Source organism: Prinia subflava, chromosome 1 (assembly GCF_021018805.1).
Source record: "Prinia subflava isolate CZ2003 ecotype Zambia chromosome 1, Cam_Psub_1.2, whole genome shotgun sequence".
Classification (NCBI taxonomy): Eukaryota; Metazoa; Chordata; class Aves; order Passeriformes; family Cisticolidae; genus Prinia; species Prinia subflava.
The window spans coordinates 47,334,773-47,360,829 of record NC_086247.1 but is presented as its reverse complement, the minus strand read 5'-3'; the positions used below and the strand labels follow the sequence as shown (position 1 = coordinate 47,360,829).

Below are 26,057 nucleotides of genomic sequence, written 5' to 3'. Positions count from 1 at the left end.
TCATGCTGAGCACTGCAGACTGAGGCTATTCTCAGCTCAAGATCTGTGCGTTTCTTGAGTGCATCTTCAAATCCCTCCTTGCCCCCAGTGTCACAGCCGTAAGAGAACAGACCTTGTGCATGCTGCTTTTCTTATGTATGGAAAGCCCAAATGCTGCTGAAAAGGGTTCAAGTGGACTGTGAGAACCAACAAAGATGCCCAGCTTAAGGGGAATATTTTAGTGAAAAGAAATGCAATGCAATTTTCCATTGTTAAAATCTATAGACACACCTGAAGTGCCTATGTTCCCTTGTCAGCATTATCAGATGTAAAACATTTTTCTGTCATGACTAATTCAGAACTCTGTGGAGGATATCAGCAGTATCAAAATAACATAGGAAACTTTGGAATGCGTAATCAAGGTTATTTTTAAAAAATCTGTTAGCAAAAATAGCAAGTTTCCATCAACCTCTCTCCCAGATGACACTTACAGTTTTGGTATTTCTATGCATGTATAAAGTCCATTTCCTATTGTATTTCCCATCTCACAGCTCCTTTGGGAAAACCTAATTCATAAACAAACAATTCCCAGAGAAGATAACTAAATCTCCCTACTGACCCCTTTCCATACTACTCAACAATAATAACAGAGGCACAGTCTCTGTGTTGCCATTCTTTGGTGTGTTTATGCTGTTTTAGTAATGATGTAATGGAAAGAAAGTGACATGCTATTATTACTATTATTATGCTGAGGACTGCAAGGAAGAATTGGTTTTCTTCAAGGTTCTATTTTTCCATTTAAAAATGACAGCCTTTCCAGGGCTTTCTAACCATTAATTGCTACAAAAGGTCAAAATACTCCATCAGAAACTTTACAAAATGTGATACTTGAAAAAATGGTTTTTTAATAAACATTTATACAGCTGATCAATTTTGAGCAATGCCTTTTATGAGCAATGTCACAAGATTATGCACTGTGGGCCTCAGCAGTCTGTGTCCCATGCATGGGAAGACAGTGACAGAAGTGACTATAGTTCCTTTGGAAAAGAGCTGGGGAAGCCTCTGCAAGGCAGATCAATTCCCCTCTGGCCCTTAGAACAACCATCCACAGCAACATGCATGGAAAGAAAGCTGGACTCTGCCCTCTTCCTCTCCATGCTGGCTGTGTATAGGTCAGGAATGGCCCAGAGTCATCTCCTGAGATGGTCTGAAGCCTGTGTGACTTCCTTGAGTGCCACATATTTCAGGAACAGCACATGCCTTCCCTAGAGCTCTATGGCTGTTTGCTGGCTTTTGTTGAAAGTCAAAATCGAATCCTAAACAGGTGTACAGAACTGGACCGAGAAATGAATGCACTTGAGGTTTGGCAAAGAGTTGGTCTGACCTGGGGAGCAAGAGAAAGACACAGAGACCTGCTTTGGAGAGCAGCAGCTGGAGTTTCTGAAGGAAGCCACCTGAAGTGGGACACCCAGTGCCTATCATAGAGGTCAAGGCTCAAGATCTGTGAGACAGCCTGGAGACATCTCACCCATGACGGTATTTAAAAATCAACAGGGAACATTCTGAAAAGAACAGAGAACCAGTAAAGCACAAGAATGTGGCTATATCTTTTTTGTTTCTGGAAACCCAGCCTTTGCTAGCTTTGGAACCTTCTACATTAGTATGTTACAGAGTGCACAGCTCTCCCATGTAATTTTGGCATTTACATCAGTTCATTAGCAACGGAAATGACTTCCAAAACAGTTCTCATTCTTTTGACTTCTCTTTGTCACCATGATTCATCTCCTAGCCTTAGCTCTCCATATGCTAGTAACTCCAGGAGACTAAATAAAAACATGAGAGACTAGGAATCTATTATGCAAAGGAACAAATAAATCTGCATTTTCTGCAATTTAAAATTCTGCTAGATTTGAAAAAATTTACTTTTGAACTGTTGTTTTGTACTGTCAAGCATATAGAGATGGTTTGTCAAGGCTAGGAATGAAAAAGTATCTTCTAAAGACATACTCCAAGCTCACTGTTCTGCCTTTAGCTTTACATTAAAAAATATGCCAGTACCAAACATACACTTCAAATAGATATCATAATAGATAAAAGGAAACAAACTATTTCAGAGCATCTCTTAGGGCTCAAAGTTAATGTCTGCTGAGACTGGATTTATCATATTAAGCACAGCTGAAAATTGTGCTGCAATACCACCCCCAAGTCACAACACATAACTTTATGTGACCATGTCATGCCCCAAAGCTGTGTAGCTGGCTTTTTCAGTGTATACACAATTGCAGACATTCACACCACCCTCATGGTATTAAAATTTTCCACTACCTGGCAATTCAAAATCTCCAGCAACTTCTAGCTATTCTTACAAGACAGCTTCTTTAAATTGCAACAGTGCCCCAGGGAGCCTGTGTCACTTAGCTTAGTGGTCATGTAGCACACAATGAAGTTGTTATGGAGACTGATGTCTACCCAGCAATTATATGGTGTAATTAGTGTTGGCTGCTACAACATAACTATGATGCTGTCTCCATGGATACTACCCAAAAACTGGTATTTTTAAGGTTTCAGCAACTAGTCTTTTTTTACAGACCCTTACAATGCAGTGAAGTTCACACTGATTGCCTTCTCTGCTTGAAGCTCAGCTGAGAAACACATTTTCTTTTCCAAGGGATTTGCATAGTCCCCATGGTGACTCACAGGAATCAACTATGTGTAGCAAGAATAAATGTACATATTTCGTACAGTGAGGACCAATCACAAAGCAATAAGGAATTTTACAATTTTTATTTGTTTTTACCCATATATGTGTGCACATTCACATGCATGACAGTGCACAAGACAATGTAGATGGAACAAGTTCAGTTCTACTTTTATGAACCCCTTCTTGGAATCCTTGAAAACTTCAGGGTCACAAAACTCCCTCTCTCATATTAGAGATGCACTTCTAACCACACTGGTGCCACAAAGAGCTCCTACCAGTAGAGTCCAGATGGGTCTAGGACACAATTTTCCCTCTCTCCCAGGGTTTTGCCTTGCAGCTGCACAGTTTTTCCAGGCTGGGTGAGCAGAGATCTTGGGACAGTCTTGCACAAAGTGCAGATCTTTGCCGCATGAAAACGCACTGTGTTTATGGAACTTCAATGGGAGTTTATGACACTTCTGCCTAAAGCTTTATGAGGTCCAAGCCAAGAAAGCAATGGAATTTTCAGCCAAGAATCTCATTGTCACTTTTGCCTGAGCCAGCAGCATGCAAAGAAGACACTGCTTCAGTCAACAATATAAACAAGTGGGCAAGTGCCAGAAAACCAAAAACATTCTTGTTCTGGTTATGATATACATACAAAATTTTTAAACTGAATTTTTTATTTCAGAATCCTGTTCCATTAAGGCAGAGAAGAACAAGGGACAGACGTTTACTTCAGAAGGTACCCATGGCAGGACATTTTTATAAATTTCCTGCAAGTAAACAGCCCCCAGCAGAATATTTTCTAGCACTTGTATGCTAAGCAGAAGTGAGAGAGGAATTAAGAGGTATACAAATTGAAGCACATGTTTTGGCAGAGGCTTTAAGTTTGCAACAAGATGGAAAAGCATGAATTCTTTTTTATTTCTCTTGGTCGGCTTGCCCCTGGAATTACAGAAGATAAAATTCTCATGTAAAATGCTGTATGTGAGGGTACAGTGAGAACAATAAGGCTAGGAGCCCCAGAAGACCTGCAGTTGTGGCCTCTCCATTTTATGAGAAGCAGAAAAAAGAGAATTTCTGCTTCAATAAAAACATCAGTACTTTTCCAACCATTAAGATGGATATCATCAATTATTTTTGCACCGACATGAAGAGGGATCTGGTCTATCCATTCTCTTCAAGACACCATGGGGAGCAAAGAAGCCAAACCACAGACACAAAATATAAAATCCAAGAGTACAGGAGTCATTCTGAATAGCAGGAGGGATTCTGAACAGCCACTATATATTGAGGGGGAAGACTAAACCTGCTGAGGTATAAGTACAGTTGGTATACAGAACCCACAGATAAGAGATGCTTTCAGACACTCCTGCAAAGCTGCTTTCGCAATGTCTGGCAGCCAGCATTAAACACAGGATGACCTGGGGCATACACATCTAAAGTTAACAAACAAGGAACCAAAGCAGCTGTCAGAGGATGCTTTTATGTACTAGGGAGCCTCCAACGCTGTTCAGATAAATTATAGGTTACATAATAGTGCCTGGGATGTTTATATAGAAAATAGTTGCACAGTCCTGATCCAATTATGCTATATTTCCTTCCAACCCATGCATAGGAAAATCAGTAAACCTCAATGCAACCTAATTTCAGTTATTCAATTTCCTTTCTTCAGGTGAGGGAGGAAGAAAAAGAGAATTCAAAATCCACTGACCTTCCCATTTGTTCTTCCTGTTTACAACAACCTGCTTTGAAAGATTCCTACTAGAAACAAGCTGAATTCTCTACTACAAGTTTATTAGGATAACACTAAACACGACATGGGAATATCAATTCATAAGTAACCAGTATCTTGCTGAGTTTTTCCATTCTATTAATGATTTATGTTATTTTTGCTGCTTAACTTTTACAGACCCTAACAGGCTTCATCGCCAGATATAGATTGGCAACCTTAATCAAAACAAACTTACTGACAGCACTGTTAGAGCTCATTAGCATTCTCACCAGATGCTTCTGTCTGTATATACGAGCATCTCCAGTTTTTTCTTTCCAGTACATGACCCACGATATTAGCACAGCTTCCAAATTAAAACAAGAAATCTCAGTACAGCTTCAAATCCTTGCTCTTCTGGGGATTAAATCTGTGCAAGGTTATGACAAAGCATTTCATATTTCTTGGACTTCTTAAAAAGTTTTTTTCATACAGATCACTGATTTTTTTGCATTTCTCAGGAATGTATACAGAGATGACTAACACATACACTATTTGCTTTCACAGAAAAAGTGCAGAGAGTATTTTTCACTATAATTATCACACAGGACTTTATACACAGACGAAACCTGTGCTTCTTCTGTCTCTGTACACAGCAATGCTCTGACATGAAAGCTGTCAGAAATCATTACAGGGAGGAATTAAAAAAACTCATGCATTGATTAAGTTGCCGCAGCCAAAGTAAAGATCATAACAACAAGTTATGACCCAGCTTGAGTTTTTAAGTGAATGAAAAATTAGAGGGCAGGGAGGCCAAACACGTGGGCTTCACAAAGAATGTGTCCTCGGATGTGCAAGGCTGAGCCGATCAGATCTCATGGTTAATTTATTGGAAATGAAGCTGTGACAACGATCTCAGCCAGAGCTCATCAGTCACATAGGTACAAAGCATCCAAATGGAAAACAGATTTTCCCATTCTCTGCACCTCCCTAGAGGCCTGTGCTGCTGTCTGAGGACTACAGCATTCTCCTCTCTTGGCTCATTTGCAAGATAAACATATCCCAGCCTCAAACGCTGCTCCTTTCCAACTGCTGGTGAAAACTCCAGTCAGCCTGAGAGATTAGGAGGATGATCTAGGGCACTACTCAATCCAAGAAAAATGCTCATGTGGGAACGCAAAGCTGTTGTTGTAACCAGAGGTGTTTTTTTTTTTTTCCACTGGATCCCATTCTGCAAGTCCAGATACAAATACTTTCTATCTTTATTCTTTATCCACATTAATTTCCTTCTTCTTCTTTTTTTTTTCTTTATTTAAAGGGAGCCAGACACTTGATTTAAACAGATTTTCACAGTACCAGTTAAATGCTGCTTTTCTGCACTTATGATGATTTAAGATGTGACCAACACAGCCCTCGTATCTGGGCAATGCTGAGCTGGATCAGTACGTACTTTTAACATTTTCAGACACCTGCAGGAAGTAATATTAATGATCAGACAGATGGAACTCAAATCTTAACTACACAAATACATAAATTTATAGTTCCTTGGGAGAATTTTTTGGGAGCTGGTAGATCAGCCCCTACCCTTAAGGCAAGCTCCAGTTCAGCTCTTGTTTTTTGCCTGTCTGTGTCTGTCTCTGCTTTGATCCCTGTTCTAAATCTGACATATAGTGCTTCCAAACTTTTAAGCATTCACTGATTTCTAAGCCCAAATCAGCTGCATTTCAGCACTTGGAGCAGCAGTTCCTCCATGCTCCTCATGCATCCATAGATGGGTATGGTAGAACCCTAAATTAAGTCTCATAGTAATCTTTAAAACACTAGTGGAAGACATTAGGGAAACTGCTAGTGTTGATAAATTTTTTAGTGCTACAGACATATCACATGTCTTCATTATTATTGCCCTCTTCAAACTCAAGATAAGACATATAATTTGAGCACTGGGTTAGAAGCTACAACAGGAAAAGGACTAATTGCTCTGTTACAAAAACCTTCCAAGCAAGAAAATTAAACCATGCCCATTAAAAAGCAGACACTTTTAAGGCTCAAGAACAGATTAAGTTTTCCCAGCGACACAAGGACAAGTTTTTAATTGCTATGAAGGCATATAATTTCATTGACAATGGTGGCTAGAACAAACTTTGTATCACTTATATCTAGAGATGGCCAAACCCCCACAAATCTAGAAACCCTTGAACTCTGGGAAAACTTTGATCCAGTCCAGACTTTATGGCTCTGATCCACTTCAATTGGGATGGACCCAAATCTGCCTAAAATATATTTAACAACACATCTTTGCCTGCATCTTTTTCCAATAGGTCAAAAATGCCATATGTAAAACCATTTACCTTCATTCACAACACCTACTAGCACAGCCAGCTATTCCAGTCTCCAACCCAGAATGTTAAACAAAAACCAACCAAAAAACCCCCCAACAATGAACAAAAAACCACAAAACCCCCCTCAAGAAACCAACCCTCCCCTGCAAAAAATCAAAACCACAACCAAAAAAACCCTGCCAAAACCAAAACAAACAAGGAAAAAAACTCAAACAATTAAACAAAAAACCCCCCTCAAGAGCAAGTTTTAGATCATTGCCTTTGCTACCAAGGAGCAAGAAGAAAGCTAAAGTGCTAAAATCTGAACAGTCAGAATGTTTGGAAGAACTTCAAACTAGTGACAAATGCCATGTGACTTATACAGCGGGGAACATCTTGCAAAGCACAAACCAAATCATGTCACTCCACTCTTGTTATCCCCAGAAAAAAAAGGACTCATTTGACTACTGTTTGTAAAGAAGAATATTATGCAAATCTACTGTTTGTGGGGGAGGGGGGTTGATAATGTAACAGCTTCATTCACTGTAGTGGGAAAGGTGAGATCACAAACCACATCAGAAGGTTGTGGTTTTCAGACAACCCAGCTGAAAGTGACAAAACTAAGTAAAATCTAACCAGGGAAAAGGAGTCTGACAAGTTCTTTTGACTGCGTTCAACACAGAGAATTTAAAAACTGAGTTGTTAATAGATTAAATCAAGTACAGCCAGACACCAGATCCACAGATCATAGGATAATTCCAGAAGGAATGGACCTCCTGAAGGAGGTCAGACTGGGTTGCTTAGGGCTTTATCCAGTTGGTTCTTCTAAACCTTCAAAGACGGAAACAGCGCTTCCTGGGCAAAATCTGCCCTTGCCTAACTTGTCCTTGAAAAATTTTTCCCTTGTACCTAATCTGAACCTCTCTGATTATTTTACAAACCCTTGTGAATAGCCTGGATCTGTCTTCTGGATGATTTCTCCGTAGCTACTGGGTGTCTGCTGTTTCTTAGGTGCTCCCAAAAATGTCCCTCTTCCAGGCTGAACAAGCCTGGTCCAGCAGCCACTGCCCAAAATGCAAGTGATCCAGTCCCCTGACTTTCCTGGCAATCCTCTGCCAAACTCATTCCAGTTTATCAATATCTTCCCTGTACTGAGCTGCATAAATCAAAGCTCCCTATTCCAGATGTTGACTAACAAGTGCTGAGGAGAGGGTCATGATCACTGCCACGAATTTACTGTCTATTCTATTACAAGTATAGCTCAGGATACTTTGGGGTTTTTTAGCTGCTAGGGCACACTGTTAAATCATGTCCTGTCTGCTGTCTACAAAAATCCCAGGTCCTTTTCCACAGAGTTTCTTCCCAACTGTGCAGTCCTCAGGCTCTATTATTGCCACTGACACTCCCTTCCCATGTGCAGGGTTTCACATCTGCCCTTGATGAATTTTCTGGGATTCCTATTGGCCCATTCCACCCTGTCCAGATCCCTCTGGAAGGCAACCCTATCCTCCAGTGTTACTGACAGGTCCTCCCAATTTTGTGTCCCTTGGAAATGTGAGTGCACTCTCTTACTTCTCATTCCTCAGTAAAGATTCTACATAGGAAAGGACCCAGAACAGATCCCTGTGCCACTCCACTTGTCACAAGACTCCAGTTAAGAGTAGGAATCATTAACCTCTACCTTCTGAACCTGATCCTCCCATCATTTTTTACCCATCTGGTTGTCTGTCCATCCAGACAGCAGTACTTTAATTTCTATATAATAATATTGTGGGGCATACTATCCAAAGCCCTGGTAATGTTAAGGCAAATGACATCCTCAGTCCTCTCCTGCAACAAAACCAGAGAGAGTTCTGGTATTGAACTTCAGGGAGTTAGTTGTATCTCTTGGCTCAGGAAAGACACACTGCAAACAATGGCTGGTACATGTACTCACAGAAGGAGTAGTCTCCAAAACACCTTTGGAAAGTATAGGTTTGTATTACTGGGATTCAGTAGTCCAAATCCTTAGCTGCAATAATCATCCCAGTTCCATCAGACTCAGTCTACACACAGTGTTTCATCTCAGATAACGATCCTGGGATATTACACACCTGATATTTGTTGCCTCAGTTCTACGTGCAGGCTGCACAGACAGGGCCAGGAAAGCATCGAGGAGGAATAGCAAGAGAGAGATGTAGAAATTCCTCAGCTCTTCTGGGAGATGCACAGGATCCACTGTGTTCCCATGAGGGTCTTTTTCTTACCTTTGCAAGGAAACTCCAGGCTGCATATTGCCCTGAGGTTGTGCTGTTTTTTAGCTTCACTGTGTGCAGCATCAGAAAGAATCCCAACAGTCCACTGCAAGGGATGGGGAAAGCTTGTTAATAAAATCTCTTAATTTCAACTAAACGACCTCTTACAGGCATCTTGGGTTTCCTAATGAAGAACTGCAGTGTTAATCCCTTTTGGAGAAAGAAAGCTGGTGGACAAGAAGCTTACATTATGTCCAGTACATCTAGGGTTTTGTTAAGTCAGTGTCTAGAATCTGAACAAAGTAAGTCTGACATTCTTATGGCAGGTCTCTAATGCACTTGCATAACCAGAAAAGTAGAGATTATTGAAAACATGAGGTGAGATATTAACTTCAGGCATTGAAATGGCTCTGAATATCAGCAATGCTACTTTCAGCAGGAACCACACATATTTGGCAATTAACTCACTTCAGCCTCCACAGAGACTCAAACTGAAAAAAAATAACAACTCAAAAGTTTCTGCCTTAAGCTTTCAAGCTGTTTAAACTTCTTGAAGCCTAAATCCCTTCTTCTTGAAGTCAAAATACATCCCTACTATATAACAAAGAGATGGCTCAGTAGTGCTGGGCACAGGATACTCCGAAGATTTTTGATCACAATTAAGAGAATTTTGATTCTCAAGTCTTATTAGGACAGCAGTCCCCAGCACTTCTGTAGCCAAGAGTACCCTTAAGGAAATTCTGTTCCACATCTCACCAGACTTTATGGAGTTTATGAGGTTTGGCTCTGGATTTTGTTTCATTTGTGACATATGTACAACCCACTGATTGCAAACCAGTGGAACAGTGTAAACCAGCAAGCAGGGAACAGAAAGGGACTTCAAAATATGTAAGGCACAAATTACTGTGAGACATAAGAGATTACAAAGTGCTGTGGGAAGCTGTATGGGAAAGGAGATAGGATCAACACAGCAGACAGGTGGTGAAGCAAAAAGTGCCTTCACTTCACTGGTATTCTCAGAGGGTGTGCTGCTCTGGATAGTGATGCCATGCAGTTGGTCCCCTCTCTGCAGCAGCAGGAAGGGTGGAAAATGGTGGCTCCTCAGGTCAGAAGTTCTGTCCTGGGCTCTAGTATACCAGCCAAGTGCTGTTCCCTGCACAATACATGTGGCCAAGTTCCATCTCAGCTGCATGTCCACACAGGCACCAAAGAGCAGGGCAAGATAACTTCCCAGGAGTAGAAGACATTAGGAATTTTTGCACTGAGCCATAACACAAGATCCTTTGGGATGTGTGTGAAGTCTGAAGCCAAGGAAGCAGATGCTGCTTTGATGACAAAAGATAGGCCTAAACTTGTTGCAGAGAATGGAGTGCTGAGCAGTAGAGCATTCCACTCTGAGAAATGAGGGAGTTCAATGAAACAACATTGCCCATACTTTTAAGAGTCCAATAACTTAAGTTTATTCCAAATCTTCTGCCCTGCTGCTATGGGCTTTCAGTCATGGAGATGTGAAGATATTTAGTGCAACTCAAGAGATAAAAATGTGAAACAGCAAATTATAATACCTAAAATATTGATGCCACAATTGACACCAAATTATTTCATTAAATAAATTGAGCACTTTGCACCTTACTTCTGATGCTTCAGACACTCTGCAGGGGCAGTAGATTTAGCTGCATCAACTGCCCTTACCTTACATTGCATAGGTTTTCCTCCAAATCCCACATATCTACAAAGACACTAGATTATAAAATGTAAGAGAGCAACTGAGATGTTTGTTTCTCCATCTAACCATTCCTTTCCCCTTCCTGTAAGTGTGCAGTGCTATCTACTACACATGTACTGAAGGTGGGCCCATGGAGACAGAAGTGGGAAGCTACCATAGAGTAAAGTTCTAATTAAGTGAATGGGAAGATCATCTGGGCTAGACAGGTATCTATTAGTGCCTGCAGTTAGACCTCACCTTCAAGAAAAATAGATTTCACCCACCTACTGAATACCTAATTGTGAGTTACTTGTAGTGTGGATAGACCACACTTGGAAAAATATAACAAAATCTTATATGCACTGGAAATTATTTAACAATCATTCTCAATATCTCTTTTCAACAGAAAATACAGATACAAGTCAGAAAATCCCTATCAGGAAGTACTTTTGACATAAAAATATCTTTTTCACCTCTTAAAAAATACTTTATTTAGTAACAGAGTGGGGAGGAAAGACAGGATTTTTTTTTTTTTTTTTAGTTAAGATCTATGGAAAACATATTTATGTTGTCCTGTGAGAATTATGCCAACATGCAGTGAACTTTTGCTACTGAAAATAATGGAACACTGGTTAAAACTTTTCCTTTTTACCCAAACCAGCATTCTGCCAAATAACAAGAGGTACAGGCAAATAAATCCATGGACACCCATATGCTGCTGAAGACTAATGCTTAGTAATCACTGCAAACAGCAAGTTTGAGCTAATCTGACTTCAGAAACATTTGAGAGATGCTATGTACCAAAGCTTTGCTACATTGGGTAAACATTATTTCACTGGTGACTGGGAACTCTCAGGGTCAGAATGCTTCTCACTCAAGGAAACACATCGACTTTTGGCACATTTGAATCTCATGCCATCAAATGCATACCCACAGACATGCAAAGATTTATTCTTTGCAATTCTACTGGCTTATGGCAGCAGAAACTAGTATAAGTAAGGCTTTACATGCTACAAAGACTTTAACTGAGAGAATAGGCTGGAAGTCAACTGAATTTCTTATTCTGAAAACATTCACATGATCTATTATAGAGAGGTTACCTGGCACAGCAGCTGCTATGAAATCTGTAGAAATACAGGAATGGAAAATCCAAGGCACTGAAGAGATCACCTGAGGGACAAAGCAATAGATTCAGTACATGGTGGGGAAAAAATTACCCACTGTTACAAGCAATGCAACAGCAATTACATGAACATTACCAGTTTAACATTGCTTTGAGCCTTTACAGCTGACTGATTTTTCATTTAGGATGCTTTCCACATTTCTGGTGTGTTTAATGATTTCTCTCTGACCTTGCTTCTAGCCAGTTCTTGCCTTTGGTTGAAAAAGGGAAAAGGGAAAATACCTAAGAGTATTCTTTGCCAGTATTCAGAAGGTCCTGCTTAAGCAACAGCTGCCAATGGAAAGACAGGTATCACATCCACTTCTTTTATTACCCAGCATGTGATAGCTCCTACTGAAACAACAGATACACAGACATATGGTGGCTGCTTCCCCCTCTGGCATTTGAGCTCTGTAACACAGAGCATGTTGAGAGGTTTAAATAGTTCTCCTAGGTCTGGGCAGAGCTCTTGAGTACTTGCATTTCTAGGAACCCGGGCCTTGGTTGCTCTTGGTGGCAATTCCAGGAGTTCTCTGGACTTCAGGCTCTACAGATTTGCATGAAGCTCCATTTTTGACATTTTGAAATGCAGGACTGTTTGGCTTAACATGTATGTCTGTTCTGGTGGGGGTCTCCTATATACACAATCTGCACCACCAAGAAAAAGGGGGAAATTACATTTCTTTAAATGCTTCCTTCTTTGTTGTTCTGGCTGAACAAATGTCTAATGAAAGCAACAGAGGATCATCTTTACCCTCCTAATTATGAAGGTAGGAATATTAGCCACCATAAAATATCAAATTTCTCCATTTTTACCACCTAATGCGCTGCTGCTTCAAATCCTGCCATGGGCCCAAGCGATAGGATCTGTGCTATGAAAGCAACAAAACAAAAACTCTGAGGACATAGCACTGAGGACAATGCAGAGAAGGAAACTCACTTGTGGACTGCTGGGACATTGCTCTGAAGAGGACATGTTGACTTAGGGAATCATTGTTCCTTACCATGCACCACCTCAAAAACTGTTCTTTGTTGTCTGTCCCATACTGCTTGTTTGCAAAGGACAGCTAAGAACAGTATTGGGAAATATCATGCAACTGACACCAAGTTATATACCCTTCTCTCCTCTTCCTACATAATAACATCCAATTGGTCATATTCAGGGCTAAAATCCTAAGGGTTTGGTCTCTAAAAACATGCATAGAAAGCAAAAGCAACATGGGAACCTAAAAAAGGAAGAACTCAGTTCACTTTACCTGCTGGATGAGATGCAGAGGCCAACAGCACTACACTAAAAAAAAAAAAAAATTAATTGGATACTGCAGAATCTATGAGATGGGCTGAAGACAATAAATACTCAGTTCTGTGTTTGTTTTTTCATGGTGAAACTTATTCCAGTTAAGTAGAATACCTGAGACACAAGTATCAATTTAAAGAAAACAAAAGTTGAAATGTCTGGGGTCACCTAATAAAATTTCCGACCTGAAGCAGGACTATCATGAATATTTGATCTTGCCCTCTGGTTCTGTCTCACAAAGGCATGTCTCAAAAACCTACCAGCACAGAGATTCCACACTTCTCTGGGTAACTTGTCCCAGGGTCGCTCTACCCTCCTAGCTAAGAAGTTTTTCCTACTGTCCCATTTTCAAACCACCAAAGTTGCAATGTATGGTTGTTGTTCCATATTATGTTGAATACTGCATTTAGACAAGTTTAAAAACACACGAAGATAAAAGCAAGTACCACACTTTTTCAGATGATTCACACTTTTCAGATACAAGTGAACAAGAAAATCAGCTGTGACCAATTCTTTATCAGAAGTATTATCACTTAAGTTTTCTGAGGTCTTACTAAGACCTCACCCTTTTGCAGTATAGGTTGTACAGAGCCTTTTTTAGTGTTACTGATTCTTCTTGTAGATTTCTCTCTTTTTTTCCTTTTTTTTTCCTTTCTTTTTTTTTTTTCCAAATTTTTCATTCCAAATTGCTTCTAAGGCTAGAAGTCTACAGAAACATTCTGGGGCGCTGAAAGATGGGATAATTATGCATATTTGTAGAGCTATAGCTTATTCCAGTTACCAACAACATACATCCATGACAAACACTAAGGACAAGTGGAAGAAGAAGAAAACAGTATCTCAAGATACTAAGAGATTAATAATCTAGTGTCTAATAATATCTCAAGATTCTTGATAAGCAGCAAGCACTGCACTTACAGAGGTAAAAAAACATTTATTCATGTTATGAATGCTCAAGCATTCCAGACCAACTCCCTTTCCCAGTGTTAACACAGATACCATTTTCAAACCTGTTCATTCACAGCTGGTCCCAACTCTCTACACAGCCAAGCTTCCATGCTTGGTGACCTGCCCTTCCTGCTTTAGTGAAATCCAGCATCATTCAGAGTCACCTGCAGCAAAAGGAACTGTAAAGAGCATGGAAATCCCATGGCCAGGGAAGCTCTAGAGGGAAGCTTGTCACTGAAATCAGCTGTGGAACACAACAGGCTGAAGGAGGAAAGTGTTTTTGGGGGACAGACAGGCAGGTGTTTTAGCTTCACGTTTTTATAAGTCTTTGAAAAGCATCACATGGTACAGTATGTTCATATTCTTGATATTTATACATGTTTTTTAAAGCCATTATTGCCACAAAGGTATTAAACAAGGCAAAGCAGATCACTTACAATGGGTAATTTGCCCTACCCCTCCTCTCCACACATGGGTGCCCTCCCTGTAAAGGGATGCCAAGAGTAATTCACAGTTTCCTTGTAGAGAGAAAAAAGGAAGCAAAGGTCTACTGTTTTTAACTGAATAACAGAGAAAGCAGGAGACGGACAGGGCAAGGGAAACTATATCAACAGTGATGACAAGCAGGGCTAAACCATGTTTCTCCACTTGCTTTTTGAATTATTATATTTTAAACAGGAACCCACTGAGATTAGGAAATAGTCAGAGAGAAACTTCCTTCTGCAACTAAGAGGAATTGATAACCCTGACAGACAGCCCAGGTTTTGGTCCAAACAAAACAACAGGAGAAAACAAAACCTTAATTGTGAAGAGCAGGGCAGGTTAAGGCAAATGGATTAGATGGCATTACAGCTGCTCTGTAGCTCTGCTCTGAATGAAGCATCAGTAAAAAAGGCACGATGATGCTGTAAAACCAGATTAGGGATTCAGAGGTTTCTAGCAGGACAGCCTGAATATGAGGCTGCAGCAAAAACAAATCCCTGTGTTGGATTTCTCTGCTCCTCTCTTTTTTCCCCTGTACTCAATACTGAGGGCTGTGTCACTCGTGGTTTCCTTTCTGGCTGAAAAGAGGTTTTGTCAGCAAGAACAGCAATTTATGCCTGCAAAGCTGCCCTCCCCTATTGCAGAAAATCTACTGCAGCATTTTTGATTCACAAAAGTGACAGATTAGCAGCTCTTCCAGAAGCCTCATGTAGTTTTGCTGCATAGAGTAGAGCCTTTACCTCATACCTTTGTCGGTGCCATTTATTCACCATTTGAAATGCTCCTGTATCTGTTTTCTCCTCACCAATGGCTGCTAGGCCATCTGGGCATGCCTTTGTGAACAAACTTCAGATAAGGACAGATACTGGGGTGTAATGAAACACAAGAAGTGAAGTATCTCTACCTGCCTCAGCACAGGATAAAGCCCAGGAGGAGCTACAACCTGCTTCTAATACGTTTATGTCTCCCTCAACATGCCATACAGGCATTACTACCCCTCCCCTCATGCTACCCCTCACCAGCTAAGGGGGAGAAATCTGGCTTCTCCTTTGATAAAAAGTGGGGAACAGAAAGGAATAAAAGAAAATGTAAGATTATGAGAAAAAAAAAACACTAGGAAGCAGAACACTAATGCAGAAGTCAGAGTATAGAGAACTACAATATTGCAGTTTAAAGAAGGGGGTGGGATCAAGAGGATTGGAGGATTAGAGGCAAGATCTTGGAAGCATATTGACCCTCTTCTCTTCCTCCCTGCCCCAGATGCTTAAACACAAGGGAGAGGGATGAACTGGATGGGGCTGGGCACTGAGAAGCAACATTACCCCTCCCTTTCTGCATAACACAGCTCTGCTTTCCCTCCTACACTTGTTCCTGGCCTGGCTCCTTTTTTAAAAGCCACTGAATAATCATGTTGGAAGTGATGAAGTGAGAGGAATGCCAGATTTTCAACATCAGCAAATATTTCTTCAGACCTGTTTGATTCTGGAAAGTTCCCATTCATCTACATTTACTTAGGGTGTTCTTTCTCCCAAACTGTTCCAGATTTTAAACCAAGAAACAGTGCATGGTGTGTAAGGACAGCATATGTTAGGAGACTGCTCATTTCAGTTGCACTTCTGGAAGCATCCAACAGAGCCTTCTCTTTTTATATATATATGTGTGTATATATTTACTCTAACATATTGGTAGATTCTAACATCCAGTAATTTGTGGCAGATCTTTTAATCTGCTCCAGGCAGGCAGTCTGTACACTCAGTAGAGTACAACTGTGCTTTCATACTGAACTGAGAAACACTTTGAGCAGCCTCTATCACAATAATCCTATGTATTTTTCCTTGGTATTAGGAAAAATTTCTTCACTAAAAGGCTTTGGAACCAAGCATTGGAACAGGTTGCCCGGGACAGTGTCTGAGTCACCATCCTTAGAGGCATTTAAGAGACATGTGGTGCTTAGGGACAAGGTTCATTGGTGGGCTTGGTAGTGCTTGGTTAATGCACTCAATGACCTTAATGGTCTTCTCCAACCTAAAAGGTTGGATGATTTTAAATCCTATCTGGCTATTCCTACACAGCTGCATGTCAGCTGCCTGATCTAGGTTAGAAATAAGGAGCTTTAAATGCCTATTGGTAATAGTGTTAAGAGGAGAAAGTTGCGCTGATAGCAAGTTCCTTCATGAATCATAGAATCATACAATCATGCTTGTATAGACAAGACCTCCAGTACACATTAAACTGTCCTGTCCTGGAGGTGGAACTGGGATCCCATCATGGCCAGAACAGTACTTGAGAAGGTCTGAGAAAAGGAAGCAGCCTATACTTTAATACCTTCTAAATCACAAAATTTAGTGCTGGGCACCCTCTGACAGAGATAATCCACGTCTACAGTCATTCTGAGCCAGAGCCATCTGTGAGGAGTTAGTGCTCATTCAGAGAATATTCCTTTAGTCAGTGATACTTAAAAGTAGTTTTGATTGTTTTCTATAGAAATTACGTCTGTGCAGTAAAGCTGTGTCTACACAGCTCCACATGGCTCTCAAACATGCTGAACATCTTCATCTGGATTTGGAAAGCAGCAGTGGTCTCTGAGATAGCTGCATGTGCAGAGGTCTCACACAGAGACAAATCCTGCCAGTGCCTCCTGCAGCAGAAGGATTTCAGCCCCATTGGACACTGGAGGTGACACGTCATGGAGTTTGCAGACGAGGAGAGAATTTCAGCCAAATTTTACACCCTTTCAAGCATCATTAGCTATTCTGACAAAACAAAACTCTAAAAGAATTCAGAAGTCACTTATCCCATTGTTCATGGTACTGCTTGCTTTCCCTAGGCAAGATGAGATCCAAATGCTAGAAACTGTGAGCTTCTCTAACTCACAGAAATATATATACATACAGATACATAAACATATAGATATACACAGACCCAAACCAAGCAAATAAGCATCCCATTTGCTACCTCCCTTAAGCCACCTGTTTTCCAGCATGTTGCTTTGCACCATCATCTTGTAAGCTATGCTGACCTTTAAGCCTCTTCTTGGGGAAAAACTTTGGAAGCTTTGATAACAAATTTTTGCTCTTAAACAGATGTTGAAAATAGCCATCTTCCAATTTGCATAAATCCATTGTTGGATTGTTAGTTTGCTTTCTGTAAAAAGAACAGTTTTAAATATAAATACCATTGCACCTGACAGTTCCTTAGCCAGAAGTTTCTCCCTTTCAAAAGCTTCCAAATAACTTATCATACTTTCCATGTAATGTGGGACTCCTGCTCTCTGCTGGACACAAGTTCACAAACTTCAAAAGACCAAGATCATGAACTAACAGAGAAGCAGTCCAGCCCTAACTTTTCAATCAAAGCTGAAAAATTAAGACCTTCGGCCAAAATCTGAATTTAAAGGTTCAGGCCTTGACACAATTTTCAACTAAAATGACAACTAAGAGACAATCAGGCAGCTGCCAAATGAAAAATCAATTGATTTTACTCCTTGGTTCATGATTTCCCTTCAACACAGAGAAGTAGCTACCTCTCATTTTAGACTTCATAGGATATTTCTGCATGTGGCAGTATATTTGCAAATTCCATGACTAATTCTTCCAAAGTTTCAGAGAACACACCTACCCTTCTTTGTGTAAAATTGATTTGCTTTGCATTTCATAGTAGATGGAAAACAACAACTGACTTAAACAAGAGCCTACTTCAAGAAAACTGATATCCAGATATTGTCCATTAATGGGACCCTGGTGAATCATAAAGAAATAGGAGATTTGATTGAACTAAGACAGAAAGAGATACACAGTGTTATCATATTGATGATGCTCACTAGATAAATGGGAATTGAAGGGAAGCAATGGTCCTACACTGGTGTCCCTGATGTACTTCTATGAAGGATCTTTCATGTGGTCAGACAAGAGCATATATCCATCTAATCAAATCGACTAGCACAACTTCACTTTTGTTATGCTTATTCCCAACTTATGCTCTCTCTTTCATTCCTTCTGACCACAGAAGAAATTTCTTTGAATTTATTATTCATACTTTATGGTATGAATACTTCACACTTCATGGTGTTCCCAAATGACTTTAGGTATGAACCCAAGAAAAGAGGCCAATATAGCATATTAGATATGATTTTGGATGAAGGAGAACTGAATCAAGTCTCTACATGCCTTACTTGAAATAAAGCCTCAAAAAAACCCAGCAGAAGCCATGCACACTGAATGTCCTGGTTTGTGGCTCTTTGAAGAAAGGACAGGATTTTAAAAAGCAGGGGAATCTGGTCAGTGACTCAGACTATTTCACTAGCTGCAAAATAACAAGTCACTCTTATATCTCCAAATCAGAAAAACAACCAAAAGTCAGAATTACTCAATCCCACTAACAGCACTCTGAAAAATCAATTGCTGCTCATGTTCTTTGCACACAGTACTTTTGTAATCACTACCTCCTCTTCTGGCAATTTTGTACAGGTTTTATTTTCTGAAGTGGGGTATTGCCAGGGAGTTACTCACTAAATATTATTTCTGGAAGGGATAGAACACTTGTGCACGTGGTGATTTAAAAAATCATAATTAACACCTCAGTACCTCCTCAGGTATATATTGGCGTATCCGTCTACAACTGGAGCCAAAAAAATTCAGCTGCTAAGCCATTCATCTTAGCACTGTTTTTTCAGTGAATGTCCTGCTAAATAAATACATTTAAATAGTGGCAGCTGTAAGTTTCTTCAACAAGGCACAGTTTAAAATGAAAACATATACCACATAAAATCAGCTATGGTGTATCAAAGACTTATTCATTTTACCTGAATATATAGTTGATGTACTGTTGGTCTAGATCACTGGGAGAGGAGGGAAAGAAAAAAGGTGTTTTTTTAAGCAATGCACTCCATTTGGTGTAATATACAGTAATGCTGTAATATTATATTGTATTAAGTTATATAATAGACAATAAGGTTAGTATTGGGTAATACTAACATTATATTATAATTATATACATTATAAGCAAAATATAGTAAGAATTTTATCAACACAAATCAATTAATTATCAATTAACCAACATACTAATTTACACAGGATCCACACATTATTTCTGTTGTTACTGTCAGTAGGAGTTTCATTTAAAGTGAAGATAAAGTGAGACTGATTAAAATTTAGACCCTTTAACCAGAGACAGAAAATGGTTTTGAAATAAATAAGCTTATCCATGCATGTATATTATACATCATATGCAGTGTCAACATGCCCATCTCCATCCATAAAGAAAACTGCAGATTACAGATTCTGTGAACATGCATTGCCACCTGATTCCAAGACCTTTATTGTGTTGAAATAAATCCCCCCGTAGCCCCTCCAATGTTCCAATGCTAGCTCAGAACTTAGAGGGCTTTGGAGGAATATTTCATGGACAGGACAAAGGATCCAAAAGAGGCTCTGACCCCCAGATGTAGTTCAAGACATTTATTCCAGGTGGTGACCAGAGGGAAAGAGGACGAGTGTGGAAAAAGAAGGTCTTATCTAAGCTTCTCCCAGGGAGGGATAGTTGGGACACAGCCAATATTGTCAGAAAGGGGAGGAAGGGTTAAATTACGTGGTTATAGGCTCTAGGGGTCCCTGAGGGGGGAGAAACCATTCCCCAGGGGAATGTAACATTGTGTGGTTGCAGTTCTAACATGCACATGGTATTAGTGCAAAGTTTCATGGTGTTTAAGGTACTCAGCCATTCCCACCTTGTGGTAAGTCACCAGCTGCTTAACACTTTAGAGACCATGTCACAAAGGGAGATACTGACAGATTCAAACCATGCAGATTTCCACTTGAACACAGACTAACATTTCCTCTTAACACCTGTGCCAGTAATTAGGGGTTCTTTTCCAGGGCTGAGTCATCACCCTTGGATAATACACTGTTTAAAACTAATTCAATGTGCCAGTTAGCAGTATAACTATCAATAACCACATGCTGTTGTTACCAACAATAAATAAGGCTCGTCTTGCAAGAGAAGTCATTAATGATTAACCAGGAGTGGCCCAGCTCCTGCTGATCATGCAGAGCTCCCTGTCATCTCCCTTTATAAAAGAATAAGAAAACACATTACCTTAAAGATCCAGGTTTCCACAACTTGTGAAACACTTTGTAAGCACCTATAATTGAAATGACATGCGTAATTGCCATCTCGTGCAATCATTCTGACAAACAACAGCTTGTTTGGCCATGGTACTAGCAGACATGGAACCCCTCTGAATTAGTTTAGCAACACAGCACAAAGAATTCCTAAACCATGAGTAAAATGAACCCATTGCTTCAAATTAATAGTTTTCAAAGTGTTATCAGCTCTGAGCACAATCATGCTTTGTGGTTCTGCTAGTCCTTCTGAGAATATCTAGCTCACAGCAAAGGAGAGACTGTGTGTGTGTGTGTGTGTGTGGTTTTGTGTGTAAGTACACCCAGAGAAGTGTCATAAAATGGGTTCTTCAGCCCACACCATTTTGGGGGTAAGTTCTATGACACATATGTTCATCTACATAGAGCTGTTGGCTTCAAGCCATCTTTCTTATTCAAAGTTTTCTCAGCTCTAGGGTCTCCTTCACATTCATGACCCACCCATTTACCTCTTGCTAGCTTCCATTTCTGTCCTGGGTAAAGATTTGAGCACTCAGGGAAGAAATTACACAGCTTCAGGCTCTATTTTTTCAGACCCTTTCTTCAAGGCTTTGGGGTAATGTTTTTGATTCACAGAAAAAAACAGGATATGAAAGGTAAATCCAGTAGAACACTATGAAATAAATGTCATAAATTCTGCCTCCATTAGACAAGCTGAAAGGTAGAACACATATCCTTTCTGTAATGCTCTGTCTTGATTTACTATGCAGTAAGTTAGTTCATCTGTTTGCCCTTTCTCATGGCACCTACATTTCAGTTGATGGGAAATCTAATTACACAAATAACTCTCAGTAGCCATATTAACAACTCTCAAAACCAATAGAAATGGAAGGCAGGTATATTTTGAGCACAAACATTATGTTGGCACTTCCTACACATTTCAAATGCACAAAAGAAGCATTCTGAAGACTCTCTAAGCTATTTTCCACCTCTGTGACCAAGAGCTGCTCTACAAAGGAGACCCCTTGGCTTTGAGAAAGCAAAAACATCACTCATTACAGTAAACAAGAACTTGAAGTGGAAAATGCATAGCTTTTACTTCTATATCAATGAGCAAATGTTTACCAAATAACATTTGTCAAAAAAAAACCACCCCCAAACAAACCAAAAACTATTTCTTATTTGTATAACAACATTTCAGATGGGAATCTCTAGCCCTCACTAGACAGGGATACATATAAACACATTACCTCTGCCCTGCAAATTTTACAGTATGAATAGAAGAAAAAAAAAAAGAATCATCCCTAATCTGAAGACAAGACTTAACATATGAGTCACTCACTCAGTATATAGGACAGATAAGAATCAAATACAAGTCCCTTATTATCTACCAAAATACTCCAAAAGACAAAAATCTCCTATTTAAATATTACTACTCTTGTTTTCTTCAGATTCTCTGGGTCTGACTGTTTCTAGCTTTTCAGGGAACAACTACAATTTATCCAAATCAACGTTTGGTCTGAAGAAAAAGACAAAAGAAAACCTGATAGGTTATGCAACTCACTGTTAAATTTTTTACAAATTCGTATGATTGCCTAAAAACCCCCAACATTTCAACATCCTTCCTCTGGGACCATAGTCCATGATATTTTAGTATATTTTTGTCAGTTTTTAAATAAAATCTGTGTGTGCAACAAAGCCCCACGTACAAGTTATTATTTGGTGTTTTTTTATGTTTCTTCTCCCCTCAAAAACAAGTCTCTCTCAGTAGGCAACCATAAAAAAAACAACCAGAAAGCTTAGTGCTGATTAAAATTGTATGTGCATTTTCTCATCCACTGTTAACAGACTGCAATATGCAGTTTATTCTGTTGTTGTTTTCAACATAAAAGCTATAAAAAGAATGCACTTTCTTATATTTACTGATCTTCATTCTTTCCAAGTGTTTCTTATGTATAGAATCTCAATTATCAGTAACTTCATAATAAAGCTGGTTTCTCCAACACATTTACTCTTTCTAATTCTTTTTCCAGAAGAAAATTACTTACCAACACAGATCAAGTGAATTAGAGCCCATAAATATCCGTTTGGATCAAACTGCAATAAAGAACGTCTACATAAGTAAAAGCATGATCATGCAAACAAACATATTGCAATTTCCCTGCAGTTAGCTTTGCAGAGCAAGTATACTGAGTGGGAGCTGTGCTACAAAGAAAGGGAAGATGACTAAAGAAGACTAGGAAGACTGAAATTCTTCCCCTCACACTTAGAAACCTGGCATATGCCAATTACGCAGGCTCTCAGCTCATCTCAGCAAAGATAATTCTATTTCCTTCAGATGTCTACACCATTGAACAGTCTGAGCATATGGACCCCAGACTATTTAGTCTTGTATTGGCAATCAGGGACAGGCAAGACAAGCAGAGGACCATCACAAAGATTTTTGTCTTGTCTCCTGTCCCCTCTGAGCCTCTGAAGACGATAAGCAGTCTCTCCCCAGAGCTCCAGATAAACAAAGTATCCAAGAGGGCTGCAAATGGACTGAGCAAAGTAGGCCCTCTTAACAATCAGTAGGGAAAAACAAACATTTTTGAGAGGAATTCACCTGGCATATTTTAAATGGCTGCAGTCAGGTGAGATGAATTGTGCACCAGAAGTTCCTGCTCTGCACCATGGACTATGACAAGAGCCAGTGCAGGTGTAACATTTCCAATAGCCACATTTGATCAGATATATCTAGACAAGTTCCAGACTCATCTGACTTCAGAGGTATCTAAAGCAAGGAAGCAGCTTTCCTAAGTCTCCAAAAGAGAATCTCCGATGAACAGAACTTTGCTGGATGGAGCAGTCTCTGCAGGTACTTCCTCTCTTTCTCAGGTAGCTACTGAAAGTGTGTGCAGTGAATACAAAACTATTTCAGGAACTTCGTGAAAGTACACACAACTAATTCAAACCTAAGTGATTTGCTGTAAGCCCTACCAAGAAGTAAAATTGTGGTTTTCCCAGCCACACCTTCACCAAGTAGCCGTATGTCCACACTGCTCAGGGGTTTTATCATGATGCAAACACAGTAAACCCAGCAAGACTATAACACAGCAATAGGAAACATTTACAATAGCCTTGCAGGAATCCTACTCTGGCTTACCAGTGAAAGCTGCATCCCTCATATGCTAACAAGATGTCAAGCATCAAGGCCTAGCTAGAGCTGCTTCGCAAAGCAGAGCTCACCTGTGTGTCACACAAAGGAAGGCACACTGCTGCTGTCAGGAGGAACAGCACACTGTGGAGAAGAAAAAGAAAAAAAAAGCCTGCAAGACCAAAAGTTTTTGACCTGCATTTGCACTCTCAGCAAAGTAGAGGCAATTCCAGTCATTTTTACATTGACACTTCACTTGTTTAGCTTTCTTATTCTATATTTTAAAAGTAATTTCTGCCATCAAAATTTTTACATCATGCATTCTTCACAACTTGTACACAGCAAAGTTTTATGAGAAGAGAAGCAGAACAAAACACCTCAGAAGTGATAAAAACAATTTTTTTTGTAGAGAATATTTTTCTTCACTAGCCATTTGGCTTCCCTAGGCTTTCCCAGAAAGCTAAAATCAGCCAATTTCTGGCTAAATGGCTACCAGAAACTTACTTCATTAAGATGAATTGCCTGTTACGAGAATTCCAGCAAATGTGACTCCATTACAAATGGCATTGCTCCAGGGCACAGAGCAAGGTGGAAGTGACTGGTATTGCACTGGAAATGTCTTAAGGACAGCACAAATCCTCTCCTAGACCACTGACCTAGGCTAAATAAATTCTTTACCTGTGGCTGAATCAGTATTTCTTCAAGCTACATGGAATACACTGATATGGAATTTCTGTGAATTGTCACTATTAATATTAACATACAGTTGGTTTTGCAGCTTATTTTCCTACTCTCTAAGGGCATGGGAAAAGACAGGAAAAAGACTGTTAAAAAATGGTATCCTTGACAATATTCCACTGGTGAAGACAAGGCCACAGTAAGTCAGATAATGGAAACAACAGGAAGAAATTAGGAAGATAATGCCTCTAAGTACACGGAATAATAACCCACATTATCCATTGTTAAGTATGACTAAAAGATTACAAGATGTGGAGGACAGCAAATATCCATTCTTCAAGGGAATGTGGGGGCAAAGAATTGAAATTTTAATATATGACTGGTTGACTTCTGTTTGCCCCTTTTTATCTCCTTTTTGAAGCCTAAACAGCTAGGGCAAACAAGGGTTGGTAGTTGTACAGCTTAATATCACAGAATCATCAAGGTTGGAAGAGACCTTCAGGATCATCTGTCCACCACCATCATCACCCTAAACCATATCCCCAAGTGCCACATCCAGACAGCTCTTGAACACTTCCAGAGATGGTGACTCCATCACTGCCCTGGGCCATATATTCCAATGCCAAACCACTCTTGTAGTGAATTTTTTTCTAATATCTAATGTCAACCTCCTCTGATGCAATTAAAGGCCACTTCCTCTTGTCCCTTCCCTTGAGACATGGCAGAAGAGAATGACCCCCCACCCTTGCTACGAATGATTCTAGCAGAAATGGATTTCATTTACCTTTCATTTCTAAAGGAGGGAATTTTTAACTACTTTCTAACACACTAATTAACTTTTTCTTACTGTTTACGATTACGTACTGGAACTTCAAAACTTCCAAACCTTTCCAAAAGCATTGTCATGGGCACTGTTTTTTCATTTTTGTAAGGAGAAAAAACATTTCAAACTATTCAAGGAATTGTTAAAAAAAATCATTTAATTACTTGTATGTTGCAATTTAGGCTCACCGCCCACAGGAATGTGCCTTACATTCTTCATTGTTTTGGTGTGTCATTATCTGAAGCAAATGCAGAAGCTGGAGCCAAAACAAGTCTGAATCTGAATCTGAGTAGTCTTAAAAGCTTACCTACAGACTTTCAGATGAGAGGTCTGCTGTAAAAAAGAAAATATGATTAAAATATTAAAATTTAATTATAAAAATTGTAAAATAGTATTTTCTCTTCCCAAAAAACTGGAAAGTGATGACAAGTGATCTTACTGCACCGCATACATTAAAACTTCAATGAGCAACATTCAAAATCTGAGCACTACTTAGCAAATTTAATTTGATAAAGAAGAATTAGGATTATGGATCAGCCTACTTCACCTTGATTTGTATCTTCAGATTACCTACCAGCAAGTAAACTTAAAACCAGACATGAGCTTTATACTTGCTTCTCAAACTTGACTTGAATTATACCAAAACTGTGTAACATATGTATTCAAATATTGAGTTTTCCTAACTAGGTACTACCTCATAGAAATCAGTCTTGATCTAAAATCATGAAATTTTCCCAATTCTTTGATATTATCTTATTCCTGAGAAGCTTCCAGTTAGGCCTGTGCTTGCATCATCCTTGTC

The 26,057-nt window shown here is 39.6% G+C and overlaps 1 protein-coding gene across 3 annotated transcripts in view; it reads right to left on the bottom strand.

Annotated features, from left to right (window-relative positions):
- TMEM241 (transmembrane protein 241) overlaps positions 1–26,057 on the bottom strand; it is a 55,813-nt gene that overhangs the window by 15,628 nt on the left and 14,128 nt on the right. The window contains exons 6-13 of one of the 3 annotated variants that reach the window (XM_063395434.1): positions 25,563–25,585; positions 23,847–23,898; positions 22,667–22,715; positions 20,614–20,659; positions 19,322–19,357; positions 13,049–13,083; positions 11,731–11,800; positions 8,938–9,031 (exon numbers count right to left, since the gene is read on the bottom strand). In XM_063395434.1, coding sequence (XP_063251504.1) covers positions 8,938–9,031; positions 11,731–11,800; positions 13,049–13,083; positions 19,322–19,357; positions 20,614–20,659; positions 22,667–22,715; positions 23,847–23,898; positions 25,563–25,585 — 405 coding nt within the window. Of the gene's footprint in view, positions 1–8,937; positions 9,032–11,730; positions 11,801–13,048; positions 13,084–19,321; positions 19,358–20,613; positions 20,660–22,666; positions 22,716–23,846; positions 23,899–25,562; positions 25,589–26,057 lie in introns of all 3 variants that reach the window. The other 2 variants (XM_063395429.1, XM_063395444.1) reach the window with 2 other exon arrangements.